The sequence below is a fragment of the Battus philenor genome, unplaced genomic scaffold (assembly GCF_028537555.1).
Source record: "Battus philenor isolate CCGP_79_NKW_IND1 unplaced genomic scaffold, ilBatPhil1.0.hap1 SCAF_19, whole genome shotgun sequence".
Classification (NCBI taxonomy): Eukaryota; Metazoa; Arthropoda; class Insecta; order Lepidoptera; family Papilionidae; genus Battus; species Battus philenor.
In genome coordinates, this window is record NW_027181681.1 from 2483012 (window position 1) to 2496441 (window position 13430).

Below are 13430 nucleotides of genomic sequence, written 5' to 3' on the forward strand. Positions count from 1 at the left end.
GTACTCCCTGTATAATATACAGGTTGATTGATTTCTTCTAATTAATGAATTGTACATGCTAAACAAAAATCAAAGGTTGCAGATATAATTAAAAATGCGAAATACATCAAAATTTCTACCACACTTGAAATCTTCTGGAGTCATTAATAAAGCTGTGATAAACTGAGAAGAACTAAGTTCAAATAACTAAAACAAGAAAAAAGTTCGGTTTTTGAAATAATTTATTTTACAAAAAAAAGTCAATTACATATTGTTAAAAATACAATCATATATTAAAATCACAAGTTGTTATATTTGTTAAATTACAATCAATTAGATACATATTCAATTATTACATCATGAATTACATATTCATATCTTTTCAGCCGTCATCTACTGCTGGATATATGCCTTCCACAAAGTTTTCAAGTAGGATCTGTTTTAAGTGACCTACTTTCAGCGTCTTCCGACGAACTTGAGAATTACGTCTATCCTACTTTGTGAAGGTCCTACGTTGCGCTTGCCGGTCCACGTACGCCACTCCATAACCAGAAGGTTCCAGCGATCATCCATTCTGCGCAGTGTGTTCTGACTCCCATTTCAACTTGCCGACCCGCTAAACTACGTACAAATTCCAGATATATCTTGCGAACACTACATACATAATTTTGTCATATACCTTATTTTAATATTAAAACTATATGATAAGCTTTTACTAAACTTTTACTTACAAGAATCAGAGCTGTTTATTGCAAGTTAAACCTTTATAGTTCTCTTTATATTCGTTCATATTCTGCGCAGTTATTTCAATAGTAAGGTATGTCATATATGTTGAAATTCGCTTGCAGGAAATGGGATTATCGCCTATGCTTAATTTGGCCAAAGAAGTCTTCGATAAACCAATATAATCTATATTATCAAGTCTATTACTATCTATTATTAATGATTCTAAATTTTCAGCTTCAGTCAATATTTCAGTCGCTTGAACACCTAGACTGTTGTGAGATAAATCTAAACTCTTTAATCTTATCAAACCTCGAAATGTTCCATATTCGAAGGCAGCGAGAAAATTGTAAGAGATATTTAATGTTTTTAAATGAATGTTATGTTTAAACGATCCGGGTTGGATGTATTTTATATGATTGAAACTCAAATCGAGGTGTTGCAAGCGTTTAGATTTTAAAAACGTATCTTTTTCTATAACCGATATTTCGTTGGAATTCATGACAAGGTTTTCTAAACGTTTCAAAGCATGTATGTTAAGACTGGAGACATTTTTTATTCCGGCGTGAGAGATTTGTAAATTATTTAAACGCAGTTTCTTTAATTCAGCAAAACTGATTGAATTCGTAACGCCTGAAATGTTTAAGCGGATTAGATTTTTTAAATTTCCTAGAAATATGATATTAGAGCTCAATAATTTATTAAAGGACACATCTAAATAAAGTAATGAAATTTGATCTTTGGACGAGTCCTCGTGGATTTCTTTCAAATCATTATACGACAGATTTAAATCCAAAAGACTAGGAAAGTTTTTGAATGCGGTAAAAGAAATAATTTTCAATTTATTGTTGTTTAATAAAAGCGTCTCTAGTTTATTAAGATCTGTGGAATTAACAGCAAAGTTTGTTAGTTGGTTATGAGATAGGTCAATCGTAATTACGTTTCCTGTATAACTGAATGAATTAAATTGAACATCCTCTATTAGACAATTAGACATGTTAATATATTTTAAACCCGCCATACCTTTGAAAGTGTCATTCCTTACAAACCTTATCTCAGAGAATGATACATCAATATCTACAAGTGGTATGGAGTCATCAAACAAGTTCGAATACAAAACTGGGTATAGTAAAGTTAATGTTATTTTCTCCAACTTATGTAATTCTTTTAACGTCTTAGCGGCCACATTTAAATTTCTGTTATATGACATGTAAAGAAACTTAAGATTTTTTAAATTATATAAATCGTCATATACCACGTTTATAATGTAATTGTAATTTAAAATAAGAATTTCTAAATTTTCAAGATGGTCCTTTTCAAAATCAATGCTTGTTATGAAATTATTAGAAAGATCTAAGTATTTTAAGTTCCTCAACAACCTAAATGATCTTTTATGTAAAGTCCTTATGCTGTTATTATTAAGCAGTAACTTTTCCAACTTGTCTAAACCGAAAAACGCGGTATCTCCTATAGAAGTTAATTTTTGATTTGCAATATCAAGACTAATCACGTTATTCAACCCATCAAATTTTCCTTTCACAAGTTCACCGTCTAAATTATTATTTTTAATTGAAAAGAATGATATATTTTTCCAAACAAATAACTTATCTGGAAGGCTTGACAATTTATTCTCAGATAGATTAATGCTATTTAAGCGAAGGTTACCATGAAAACATTTCATCGTTATGTCCTCTATTAAGTTGTCACTTAAATCCAATTTATTTAATGAAGTCATATTATTAAATACACCTTCTTCAATATGTGATATATCATTTGAACTAAGATCTAATTTCTTTATATTTATTAGATTTTGAAAGTCTCGTATTAAAACTTCCTCTATTCTATTCTCTTTTAGGGATAATTCCTGTAGATCGTTTAACATTAAAAATGATGAATTGACATCAATGAGATCATTATGATCCAAATTAAGAATACGTAAGTTATTTAATCCTTCAAATAATGAACCGTATAAATCTGTTAAATGGTTGTATGATAAATTTAAATGATCTAATTTAGTGAAACGTCTAAAAAATTCTTCCGATAATTTATCAAGTGCATTGTGAGATAAATCGAGTATTTGCAAGGCATAATAAACATTTTCAGTATTATCAACATATAAATGCATGATTTTATTGTAAGATAAATCGATCTCTACTAATTTAGAGTATTCGAATTCATTTGACAATTTTACAGTAGTCAAATCATTATTTGACATGTTAAGGATTTTTAAATTTGGCATATTATCTAATACTGGTTCTTTTTTAAATTTATTTTTACTAATGTTAAGCTCAAATATTGCATATACGGGAGTGTTCCTCCAAATTATACTAAGTGTATCATCATTGAAGGATTTTCTTTTAAAAATTACGTTAACAGGAAGATATGACTGGTATGTGTATGAAAATTTACTGCATCCTTGTTGTTCGTCAAAATTTATAAAAATATTAGTATCCTCTATACAGGTAACATTGTAAACACAGTTGTTTTGATCAAAGTTTTGAAAACAACCCAGCTTTGACTCCAGCGGTGTACTGCTTGACCAAACGGGAATTATTAAAATGGCCCCTGAAAAAGAAATTTTTAGTTATATTACACAGTGATTAATTGTATATGTAAGAACTTGTATGCAAAATGTTCCTATCCAAAAAACAATATAGAAAATAGATTTCCAGAATTCTTTTTTTATATAGTTGTAATGGAATAAGCGTTTATCTTCCATCTCATCTGATGGAAAGTGTAAATGAAGACGAAGGTGGTACACACCCATCCAAAAGAAACCTGTTCACTCTACTCTTCGAGGCTCCAGAGTTCAACTTATCAGGAAAAATATACCCGGGCAGGTCGTTCCAAATCTTGGCGACTTTCACCAAAAACGTGCTGTCAAACCGTTTAGTTCGACTTTTGGGTATGTCAACATCGTATGGATGAAATTTTTGCCTGCGCCTAGTAGTCCGATAAGGGATGGATAGCTCAATCCGTTCGAAAAGTGCCTTCGAGCACCCTCCAAAGTGTATCCTATAAAAACCAATAAGAGAGAAACTCGACGATGATGTTTAAGGGTGTGTAGTCTGCTTTTTGAGAGCTTTTCGTTGTTAATTAACCTAAGGGCTTTTCGATCAAATCAGTCCAAAGCATCCAGATGATATTTGGCTGCAACGTTTAAGAGGTGACTGCAGTAGTCGATGCAGGATACTATATTTAAATGGTAGAACCGAAGGACCACCCGGGATCAGTAAGGCCTCTCCATAAGGTGGACGAACGATATGGTTGAGGTTGCGGGAGTCGCTGGACATGTACAGCGGAACACCGGTCTTCATAGTGATCTTTGGGTTCGGCCTCTATCTTGTAATTGATGTCTATCGGCTGTCATCACGATGATGATATATGAAAATTAATTAATGCCTATTATCTATATATTCCTGCAGATTTTGTACTGGCGGAATTCATTGCTGCCGCATTACAATAGTGTCTCAGAGTATTCACTTTAAACAGGGTTATTGGGAAAAGATATAAAAGCCTTAAAGCTTTTTGCCAAAGCTACACGTTCACCCTTTTCAGGCTCTTATTTATTTAATACTCTTTCCCTCATCTAGGTTTTGAAACAGGGATGTATACCTTTCTATTTTCTCCACTTTTCTCTTATCTAACAAGTACTTTTGGAAGATGGAAGAAATACGGCGTAATATACAAAGGTCAAAATTTGAATCCAATTCGGCTGGGCAGTATTTCGGAAACTATGGTCATCTTTTCTTCTAATGTCCTTCAATAACTAAAGACGAAAGTCTACTACCATTGTTTGTTACCAATGATGACTTGCACTGAGGTGTTATTTCTCTTTTAAGGCCACGCTGGGAAGCTAACACGGTCGTGAAGAGAGATATGTTCGGGACATTTATACGTGAAGAGGCAGTGTTCAAGCCATATAGCAGGCAGAAGGTATGACTGCAGGGTCCTTAAGGAACTGGAGTTCCTCGTGGAGCTCCTCTTCTACCTCGGATTAGCAGGCGCAGCGTAAGATACAAGATGAACAAACTACTTTGCTGAGTCTTCGAAAGACGCTTGTTGTAAGTCGCTTCCAAATTCGAAATCTATTACTAAGGTCGTAAAATGGTCTATAGAATTATGAATGAATTTTATTATAACCTAAGTCCAGTTCTAATCAATAAATGACCACATAGTTTGAGTTTCTATTAGAATAAAGATAACTAAATAAAACTCTATCGCAATGGAACAAGAATGATTTCTTCTTTGAATTGTCACAATAACTTCGTGGGGTTATCGCCTGAACAGATACATAAGACTTAGATTCTAATTTTTTTTTAGTTTTAATTCAGTGGGTTGTAACTTACATAAGAATAGTTTCATTTTTGTATCGGGCATCTGGAATTAAAATGTATATATATGATTTATACACATTTATGAATGTTTTCCTATACATATAAAATACCTTAATACTATCTATGACTTTAAATAAGTACACAAAAAAAATGATAACAATTTTTTTTTTAACGAAAAATATCTCACCTGTTATGAATGTAATATCATTATAATAATCAATCATAAATTGCCAGTACTATTCCTGGTGCGAATAAAAAGTTTGCGAATTCTATAACATCCTTTTGAAACACAGTGTGTTATCCACAGGATATTTAATACGAATCAAACATCACCGAGCAAATTATGAATTGCAGAAAAGGTATGCTAGTGCCAACATAACGACAAGGATACGAAAATATAATCATAGCATTGTAACTTGATTTCAATAAAATTTGAACTAAATATAAAGTAAGTAAGAAAAGGACCAATATTTAGCCACTTCCGTTCTAACAATGCGTCACGGGGCATCTTCAGGAGTTATGTTACACCGATTAGTGCCAAACACAAAGTGACTCTGTGTTTGGCACTTCGCACCCCGTGGAGGGGTGAAATACGTGTTGAGTGATTTAACGGTGGCAGTTGTGTAATTCGTATTGTTTGCCGCATACTCATTAATCAGCGGGCTGACGGGCGGTGCACTCTGTTGCACGACTACCACTGCATGTGCGGAAGTGGCTAAATATTGGTCCTTTTCTTACTTAGGATGGACTTCCGCAAGGTATCGCCTGATTCCATTAAATAAACATAAACTTATACCTTGCACTGGGATTCATATTTAACACCTTATTAATTAAATAATTAGGCTATTGCAATAACCTATAATTAATTTTAGCCTGTATCTACGCTGTTGCTTTATTGATATGCAAAGGAAGAATGGGAGGTAGGTGTCTTCCGGTGAATTGAGAAGCAATTGAGCGCAAGGGTTCCGAAAGGCGGCTGTCACTGAGAACGCTTTTAGTATACCAACTCATGTGTTATCTCTAGTCTAACATCATTAACAAATTAAAAAGCGCTGGGTTTACTACACAGCGCTTTTTTGGGGGGGGTTTTTGGGAGGGGTTTTTTGGGAGGGGTTTTTGGGAGGGGTTTTTTGGGAGGGGTTTTTTTCCCCTATACCTTCTACTAATACCTTAAAGATAAAGATAAAAAAATAATTTATTCAACATTGGAAGCTAACAGAACTCTAATGGGTCATCAAAAATTTTTTTACCTATTTTTTAGTTTCCACTTTGCTTCGCAAGTTGTTATACTCGTGGAGAAGAAGCTGGAAGAACAATACACATATATTTGCAAAGTTTTTTTTTTAATATCACCAAACAAACATTGGTGTGTATCATCACATTCAAGTGGTGATATATTCGATCGAGTATGTTCTATGCTCTTTTAAGTTCAGGCCGTGTTCAGCACACTTTAAGGCTTTATTTTGAATTAAATTTGATTCATGTTTTATATTAAATAAATTTTTTCTGGCATTTATATGTTAACGTACAGAAGTGAATGGTATAGGTTATTCAATATGAAATATATTGACAAAAATTAATTAACAAAATTTTGGTTTAAAATTTTTATATTGCTTTTACAATGAAACATGTTTAAACATATGATAGCGCTTAATATGACCTATTTGTATTAAAAATGTAGATTGGTTGGCTATAGATGTAACAGCTTTAAAGGTGTAATAACTCATTTGCTCTCTAGAAATAATAAATTACGTAATGATAATATAGTATTACGAATAGTTATATATATATTTAAATTAGCGGCATGAACTCACACTTCAATTGTAGAACGCGGGTTTTAATCCCGCGATATAATCTTATATAATTTACACTTTGTGCAGTAATTACATAGGATTGCCACTGCTCACAAATTTCCGAATGATGTGCGACAGTGTCCTCGACGTACCACATCTGTGATCGCTGATCCGTCCACCAAGCGTATCAATTATTGTATATCCTTTTAATTTTTTTTTCACGGACCCTTTTACTCCGTGAACTCAGCTTCGGTGAAGTTGTAAAGGCTTAAAGGCTAATAACATCAACATCAACAAAGAATATTTTACATTTGTCGCCGCAGACTGTACTGCTTGAATTTATTAGCTTGTAATATATTTCAGCGTGATCCCTTTATACAGAATGATTAGAAATATACTTATGTTGCTTTAACAAGTTCACTGCGGGCCCAATTTTAATGAACTTTCAGCTGGTGCGGCTGAGGTCGAATCAGCCTCAAGCTGAACTTCCTAGTAGTGCGGTTGAGGCCTTTTCTGCCTCATGTTCATCAATATTTTTTACAATATTGAGTCAATGCTTCGCAGACATAAAGAAAGCTATATTTGTCTTTGTCATACCTCATACGATTGAGTGTAAACAGCCGCCGCACTAGAGAGAAAACACGAGTTTTACGCGCCGCACCAGTGCAAAGTCTACCATGAGGCTGAATCGACCTCAAGCCGCAGTGAACGTGTTAAAGCTTTATCATCTATAATCAATCACCTTGTTTATAATAATAGTTATTGGCTTTTAGAATTCATTATTGAATTGAATTGCACCGTATCTATTCACGCCGTTATATAGTAAAAAATATTACAATGCCCTTACTAACATTTACTGCGACGTTATCAGGAAAACGAAATGTGTGAAGCCAAAATTTTTTAAACCATAATATTTTTATTTAGACACTCTCAAAACAAAATTATAAAATTTCCTAGGTTTATAACAGTCATGAAATGTTAATAAATTAAATGAAATATATGTTTATTCTTACGAATATCCTTTGCGAATTTCTTATACATATATATATATATATATATATATATATACATATATATATATATGTATATATGTATATATGTATGTATTTGATCGACAATCTAATCAAGGTCACGGGAAGTCAGAGCAAGACCGGCCATTTTGGCGATCTTTGAAAAGCCTATGACATTGGGCGCTTTATCGGATGACATTAATTAATAAATATATTAAACTTATACATACCTATTTATTAAGTCCTGTTAAAGTTTAAACGAGACCCTAAAACCAGTCAAGGCTTGTGAACTATCAAACAATTAAGTAAAACTAAATAAAAGCACGAGGCGTGCTTGCAAACAGATAAGTGTCTGACCTATCAGTGAGACAACTATTATATAATGCAATACAAATATAAAAGATAGTCTGCGTTAGAGTTGCCAGTACCAAAAAATACGAAGCAAATTCAGTTAATTGTACTAAGTTATAAAAATAAAAAGAATAGACAGAATGGCAGACAAGTTTTTACTTTAAAACTTTGTGTAATAATGAAATTTACTAAAATAATAATTTGATTACTTTAATTAATTTAAAAAAAATGTTGTAAAAGTAAATATTCAATCACACACGATTTTATTTGTCTTTTACCAAAAATAAGTACTCAATGAAAATAATTATCACTATGAATCTTGAAATTAATTGGTTTTTATCTATTTGACTGTACTTCTCTATATTTAAAATAATTATTGATGCAATACAATCTCAGATCAGTGAAATAAAAGTTGTAGTAGATAAAAATAATATTAAATTATATATAACATACATTGGAGCAGTGATTCCCAAAGTGGTCTGTATCGACCCCTAGGGGTCTATAATAACCTGCAAGGGGTCTACGTCAGCGAAAAAAAATTTGGGCGTCCATGAAATGAATATGGGGGTCCACGATAGTGGATCTCAACACATACACCTATTTACTTACATAATACTATCTAATAATATCAAAACATTTAGATTATTTATAAAAGTACCTATGAAGTAAAAAAATATTAATATGTTACGTACGAGATATTTTACATAACAGATACAAAATTTTATTTTGAGTAGTTTTAATTTAAAATCAATTAATAAATGTATAAATTAACATGTGTTTTTACTTTAAGTTTTTAACACTAAACTTCACTACGGTTAGAAATTTACAGTAAATCAATATGGAGTAAGTAGAGGGTCTACCCAATACGGAAAAACATGGCAAGGGGTCTACGACACAAAAAAGTTTTTGGACCTCTGCATTAGAGCATTGGTAGCTCAGCGGTAGAAAATTGAAACGTGATCGTAGGTCACGGGATCGTTACTCTGGATATGTCCTATATAATTCACACTTTTTGAATTTATTATATGGGATTGTCTCACAAATCAGTAACAAGAGGATTTTCAGTAGCGTACTTTGTGTATTATAATACCACACTGCGATTGGCAATACGCCTGCCGAGCGTGGCGATAAAGATATATCCCCCCTAGATAGACTTTGAAGTGGGGGTCTATATAATTAGGGATGTACATAAGCACAGGAAACAAAGATAATCTTGCTATATTGTACCTTTCTTTAATCTTCATAGTATTTATAACTCTTTTGTGGGCAACTGCTTGCGATTTTACAATATGAGTATACTTCCGTGCAAGGTCAAAGTGAGTGGGCGGGGCATATGACTCGTGTAGTCGATGGCTGTTGGAGTTGAAAGGTTCTCGAGTGACCACGCGTCGGTAGACGCGGCGTGAATAGGCCCCACAATAGGTAGACCGACGATATAGTTATGGTCACGGGAAATCTCTGGATGCCTTGCAGTGGGCGTACATCGGATGAAAAAATGGTCGTATGAATTATTAAGTGATATATTAATAAAGTTTATTTAGTCAAAAATCAAAAAAATATCTTTTTGGAGTAACTAGTTGTTCAACGATATCTGTGAAGGTTAAAACAAAAAAAATGGCTGCACATCCAACTTTGTTCTGGGTTTTTATCAATTCAGGATGGGTTCAGAAGCTAAATATGATTCTGATTTCAATCAAATTGATCTCTTTTGAAATGTCATACAGAAGTGATCGCCACAAATGATAAAAGTGGACAATAATAACAATAGTTGAATAAAATTAAAATATTATTACATATTCTCAATAAACCAAAAACTTTGCATAATGTTAGTTGAATCACTTTTTGTGTAGAAATTATAATAAGCCTATTTTTTAAATAAAAAAAAGACCTATCTACAAATATTCCACCTACATATAACAGCAAAAGAGTAAATTTAATATTGTTTCTGAATAGGCCAATTGTTTTTTTTTTTCCGAGTCGCAATTGAATACATATTTAAAACACGCGAAGAAATGTTTTTTTTACATAAATCATATTCATAGAAATTATTTAAACAAAAGTACAAAATATGTATTGAAGTTAGATATAATGAAACATGTATATGACAGCACTGCTAATAAAACTTAAGATGCCGGTAAGTTAATTATGATCGGTGTTTGAATTTAGCTAATTTTATGGTGCAATAATAATAATTATTATTCACATTACTAATTTGTTTCGATTTTCCAGCCGCTGTTATAGGTAATATAAAGTTAAATATTAAAATAATTCGACAGTCAATCGGAGCCAAAAATAATCGTTCAAAGAGCCGCATGTGGCTTGCGAATCGCAGTTTGGCCACCTCTGTCACAGATTGTTATGATTATTATTAAATATTATTAAAATTTTTTTGAAACTCTTTGGTATGCGAAATACACTACCGTTGATTTAGAAAGTTAATTCAACAAATTTATGTTACAACGTCCTAAACGCCATTTAATATTAAGAAAAAGAATTCGTGCGCATGCGCTTTTAAATCATCGATTTTTTTAACTTTATAGGTACCACCAGCTCGGTATGCTGTATAGAAAAGCCGGCTAGAAACTCAACAGTTGCTTATTTTAATTAAATTTTACATTGTTTGATGTATATCTTTTTATCATTGAAATATATATCATGTAAAGGAGCCAACAAATCAAGTTCTACACGATTCGATAAATTAAAACTCTTGTACGCTGTAATAAGGTTTGTTAAAAGACATGCATTTTAGTTTTAGATTTAAAACAGAAAAGTATATCTTTCTTGCTATGAAACTTAATTTTTTGCGACATGTATATATATATTTATTATAATTATTTGTAAAACGACATCCCTACTATCCAATACTTATATTTATAGATCTATTTATCAGCGCTTGCTGGAAGTTGTGTTGGAACTTTTATCATTACACTGATATACGGCAGTGTTCTCTCGAGTCCACATTGCTTTTTTAAATAAAATACGATTCTTTTTAAAAAAAAACTCAAATTTTTTTAGAATTTTTGATGAAGATTTCGAAATATTGTAACGTGTGAAAAATTATTTCATTCGATTGATGGTTAAACCAGAAGTTAATTTTTAATTTGATTTCAATTTTGGAAGAAAAGAAATTGGTTGAAGAAACGACTCGTGGAAATTTCATTTCGTTCATATTGGTAAGCAAATGATAATATTTTATTAAATAAAGTGAATTATTTAACAAATTGTTCTATTTATGATAATATAGGTTACCCGGGATTATTTTGAAATATAAAATCCTGCATTTATCTTCAATAAATTATAAATTGAATAACTACTACCCTTTTTTTTATGTACTTTTACTAATGTATGGCAGGATATTAGTAGCTGTTTGAAGTATTCATTCTCTTATTAATGAATTATTAATTTGAGGTACAACTCACGCATTTATGGACCCTGTCTTATCTATTTATGACGAAACTTTATTTTTTTTTTCCATAAAATAACTCTATCAAGCACAACAAGTCTTTCCTTGCTTTTGTTCCTTTAATGTAAAATTTAAAAGAGAAGTGTTGTTTGTTATTGTTCTCCTGTAGAATGAAGATACTAGTCCGAATCATTAATTGACATGTAATGTATGCGTTAAAATTTAAAATATTAAGTAAAACATAGTGACAGACAAATGATAAATACAAGAAATAAAAGTAAATTCGTAACACCGATATTCCGTGTTTTAAAGTTAACAAATCCTTCACGGGTCGGAATATATATTATAAAGTTCCACAAGATTCTTAGCTATTTTCTATTTTGTTATAAATCTAAAAATTATAGGTATATTATTAAATAAATATTATTATAACATTCAAGTGCTTTTGAATGATCGTAACGCGAGGAACTTGATTAGTTGACTTATTTATATGTCTGATATTATAATGCACACGTAAAAATATTAAATTACATGTAAAAATACTGTTGTAGCTGGTTATTCTCAGCAGATCAGCATACCGAGCCGTTAGTAGTTCTTATAATTTTATAATAATCGACCTTTAAAAGGCACATGTGACGTTAAGAATTTGCATTTTGAATTTAGCATTATGAATTTTGAATTATGAATTATGAATTTTGAATTTTGAATGTAGAAGTTTAAATTTTGAATTTTGAATTATGAACTTTGAACTTTAAATTATGAATTTTGAATTTGAATTTTGAAAATTAAATTTTAATTAGGTCTTTAGACGAATCAACATATATTTTAAATATAACTTTATAACGCTTTATACATAAACTAGCTGATCCCGCAAACGTTGTTTTGCAAAAAAATTAAAGTTTTTAATTAACAAATTAAAGATAAGGATTGATCGTAGAGGGGTGAAAATTTAGGGTTGTATGTATTTTTGTATGCTGTATCATAATAAAATAAAAACCAAAAAATTTGTATAAAAAATAAAATAAAAAATTTAGGAGTGGACCACCCTCATCACTTAGGGGTATGGAAAATAGATAGTAGCTGATTCTCAGACCTACTGAATACGGATATAAAATTTGGTAAAAATCGGTCAAACCGTTTCAGAGGAGTTCAAGTTCCAACACCGTGACACTAGAATTTTATATAATATATTAGATTGCAACATATTTATCACCATGCATAGAACTAAAGTTACGCTATCTTCATAAATATAAACAATATTTTAATATTTGTGCATATTAGGTGTAATTCACGACAGATTGAATTAAGAATTCTTTAGGTTTTTCGTACTGGTTTATAGGTTATAGATGTGAAATCATTAAAGGGGTGAATGTAGAGCTCATTTGATGTCAATTAATTTATGCTATATACAAATACCAAATCAACGGTTTCAGAACGCTATCATAAGGTAGTAAGATAAAATCGTTATCAAAATTAAGATCATATCATATTGTAATTAATTATTCTTCACAATTTGTTTTAGAACACTTTGTACTGCAAAGAGTTATTGGACTGTCGCATTTCAATTCAAAAAATCAATAATTGTAACATATCTTAGAGTTTCACTTTATACGCCTTTTGACAGATAAATACATTCACCAATTTAAAGCTTCTACAATGATAAGTAGGGGTACGGAAATTTCGTATTTACGAAATAGATGCGAATGAATGCGAAAATTACTTATAAATGCGAATAAATGCGAAATGTATGGTATTTTTCTTTTTTCCAAAGTCTTCCTCAAAATGAGCTAATTGATGAATATGCACACTGTCATAGGCTAATTATTCGGTCCAT

General features: G+C 31.3%; 1 protein-coding gene across 2 annotated transcripts; it reads right to left on the reverse strand.

The window, feature by feature from the left end:
• Positions 1-244: 244 nt before the first annotated feature.
• LOC137921802 (toll-like receptor 3) lies at positions 245-8189 on the reverse strand. Of its 2 annotated transcripts, XM_068764638.1 has the most exons (4): positions 8073-8189; positions 6290-6343; positions 5052-5082; positions 245-3267 (listed from the first exon to the last, which is right to left on the reverse strand). In XM_068764638.1, exons 3-4 carry the CDS (start codon positions 5080-5082, stop codon positions 716-718), a joined length of 2583 nt encoding a protein of 860 aa, XP_068620739.1. In that variant the 5' UTR covers positions 6290-6343; positions 8073-8189; the 3' UTR covers positions 245-715. The 2 variants fall into 2 exon arrangements, with proteins under 2 accessions (XP_068620739.1, XP_068620740.1); XM_068764639.1 differs by lacking the exon at positions 6290-6343.
• Positions 8190-13430: the final 5241 nt, after the last annotated feature.

Coding starts and splice junctions, on each gene's coding strand:
- LOC137921802 (XM_068764639.1), bottom strand. CDS start 5,082: ATGCCCGATACAAAAATGAAACTATTCTTAT. Junction 3,268..5,051: donor AAAAATGAAACTATTCTTAT/GTAAGTTACAAC, acceptor TTTCTTTTTCAG/GGGCCATTTTAATAATTCCC.